General features: G+C 45.7%; 1 protein-coding gene across 1 annotated transcript; it reads left to right on the forward strand.

The window, feature by feature from the left end:
- Positions 1-245: 245 nt before the first annotated feature.
- On the forward strand, positions 246-1,124 carry LOC148030429 (uncharacterized). The gene has a single exon (XM_087687384.1). It carries the CDS (start codon positions 246-248, stop codon positions 1,122-1,124), a length of 879 nt encoding a protein of 292 aa, XP_087543510.1.
- Positions 1,125-2,245: the final 1,121 nt, after the last annotated feature.

The raw sequence follows: 2,245 nt of genomic DNA on the forward strand, positions 1-2,245 counted from the left end.
ATCAGAAGATAGAAAATGTCATCCCTAGCCTTGCAACAGCTATTGACTAAGCAATGATTGGTGGACAGGACTACCCCTTAGTGGATGGATTTTGAAAAGGCATGTAATCATATTCCTTAGGATTTTATCTGCATTTACCTCGAAGCAATGGTCTTGGGAAGGAAGTTCTCTAGGATGATTATGATACGATCGTGACTATTCCAAATTCTCAATTCTCATATGTTTTATAGGATTGTGACCTCCAAATGCGAAACCACCTAGGAATTGAATCTGTCACCAAAGAGGTCTCTGTGAAGCTGCGCCAAGGGTACAAAGAGGTAGAGAGGCTGGAAAGGGAGGTTTTGGGATCAATTGAATTGGAATATGCGTGTCATCAACAAATGGGTGATCTAACAAGTCTGAGGGAACATATGTGCCGTCTTCTTTCATCCAAGCTGCAAATGTGCAATGAGGCGAAGGAAAAAATACGGACTTCAGACCTAGTGATTGGATTCCTAACAGAAAAACTGCAAGATGTGGAAGATCACTTTGAAAAGTTTTCCAAGCTTTATAATGTCATGCGAGCTCAGAGAAACAAGTTTATTACACTTGTTCAGGCTAGTAAAATCACAATGGCTGAACTGAAAGATAAAGTGAGAAGATTGGAAGTGGAATACAACATGTTACAAGGTGAGCTGCAATATAAGGACAGAGTTCTGAATCAAATGCGAAAAGAATTTGTGAGCAGTGTGCAGGCTAGGTTCCATCTGCGCACGGAACTTATCAAATGCTCAAAGTCCCTCCAAAAGCAAAAGGAGCTTGTTGATGAGAAGGTTATTGAAGCTTCAAGGATGAATGGGTTCATCAACACTGCAGAGAAAGAGATGTCTTTATTCCGAAAGCACTATGAAACATGTGTGCTTGATCGAAATTATGTGGGAATCTCCTTGATTGACCGCAATGATGAGCTCTGCATTCTGTATGAAAAGTCAAATGTACAGGAGGAGCTCTTCAAGGTTTCAGATATAGAGATGTCAAAGCGAGATAATGAGATATCATTCCTAAAGCATCAAGTGGGAGGCTTAGAAAGATCAATTCTAATTTGCTATACATTTTTTCCAAGAGCCCGGGTCAAAGTAAATTAAAAAAAAAAGAGAAAAAACGGTTATGATGGGAAGGAGGGCCGTTACGGACGCGTCGTGAAGAGGAAGAGAGGGCGCCATTCCCATTGATGATGGCTGCTCTGTCGTCGACGTCGTCCTTCACTCACACCGTCTCCCGGAGCGCGGCTCTGCTACCCTTCGTCAGAGGCCGTAGCGTCCCATCCTCACTACCGGCGTCAGCCTTCTTCACCACCATTCGGCCCCGTTCCACCCCCGGGACTGCAGCAGTTAGCCAACGTCATCCGCCAACCTCCCACCAACTAGCATTCATCAGTGGCAGCCCTTCATACCCCTTCGTACCCCATCATCCCCATCAGCAGCACGCAGGCCTGCCCAACGTCATCCACGACTGCTTCTAGCAACGTCAATAGCCACATCAAAAGCTCCTGTTCACCCAGCAAAGCCTGCGCTAGCGGCCTCTGTCAACTATGACTACCCCGCCATCATCATGTCTCCACCATCGCTGTCGCCACCTCCCCCTCCTGCAGAATCTATCACTACAGCAGCGTCTATAAGCTCCAGGGTTGCTCCTGTACCCTCTAGAAATGGTGATGATGCTCACAGTCCTCGCCTTATGAGATGCCATGCAGTAAGACGGGACATGTTCAACGATTGGAATTTCGAAGAATTCATGGCTGGTTGTGTATGAGTCTCATACATATAGGGTAGATTTATACATGAGTGACGACATGCTGTTGGGTCAAGAAATCACCATCTGTGCTGCCACTTCTCCCCTCCCTTGTCCATCCGACCCCGTGCCATGTCCCTGCAGCAGCAAGAGCAACCGCCGCATCTAAACGAGCACCATGTTGTTCATATTGACATGACATTACGGCTCTTCCATATTATTGGGTGACATCTTCCTAAAGGTTTTTGATCCAGATGGCTCTTCCTCGGACATGATGATGATGATGCTCTCAATATCCAAAAGGGTTGTCCAAGTTTATATGCAGCAAACAAGATGTTGGTAATGTACTGAAAAGATGGTGTTTATTCCAACAACAAAGTTGCATGGAGACAAGAAATGTTGAGCTTGAGATGCACAATGGCTGGATAGTGACTGAACTGCAAGAGGACACGGTCTCCAAGGACGTGACGACGAC

This window comes from Lygodium microphyllum, chromosome 10, assembly GCF_053477565.2.
Source record: "Lygodium microphyllum isolate KBCC chromosome 10, Lygodium_microphyllum_v1.1.10, whole genome shotgun sequence".
Lineage (NCBI taxonomy): Eukaryota > Viridiplantae > Streptophyta > Polypodiopsida > Schizaeales > Lygodiaceae > Lygodium > Lygodium microphyllum.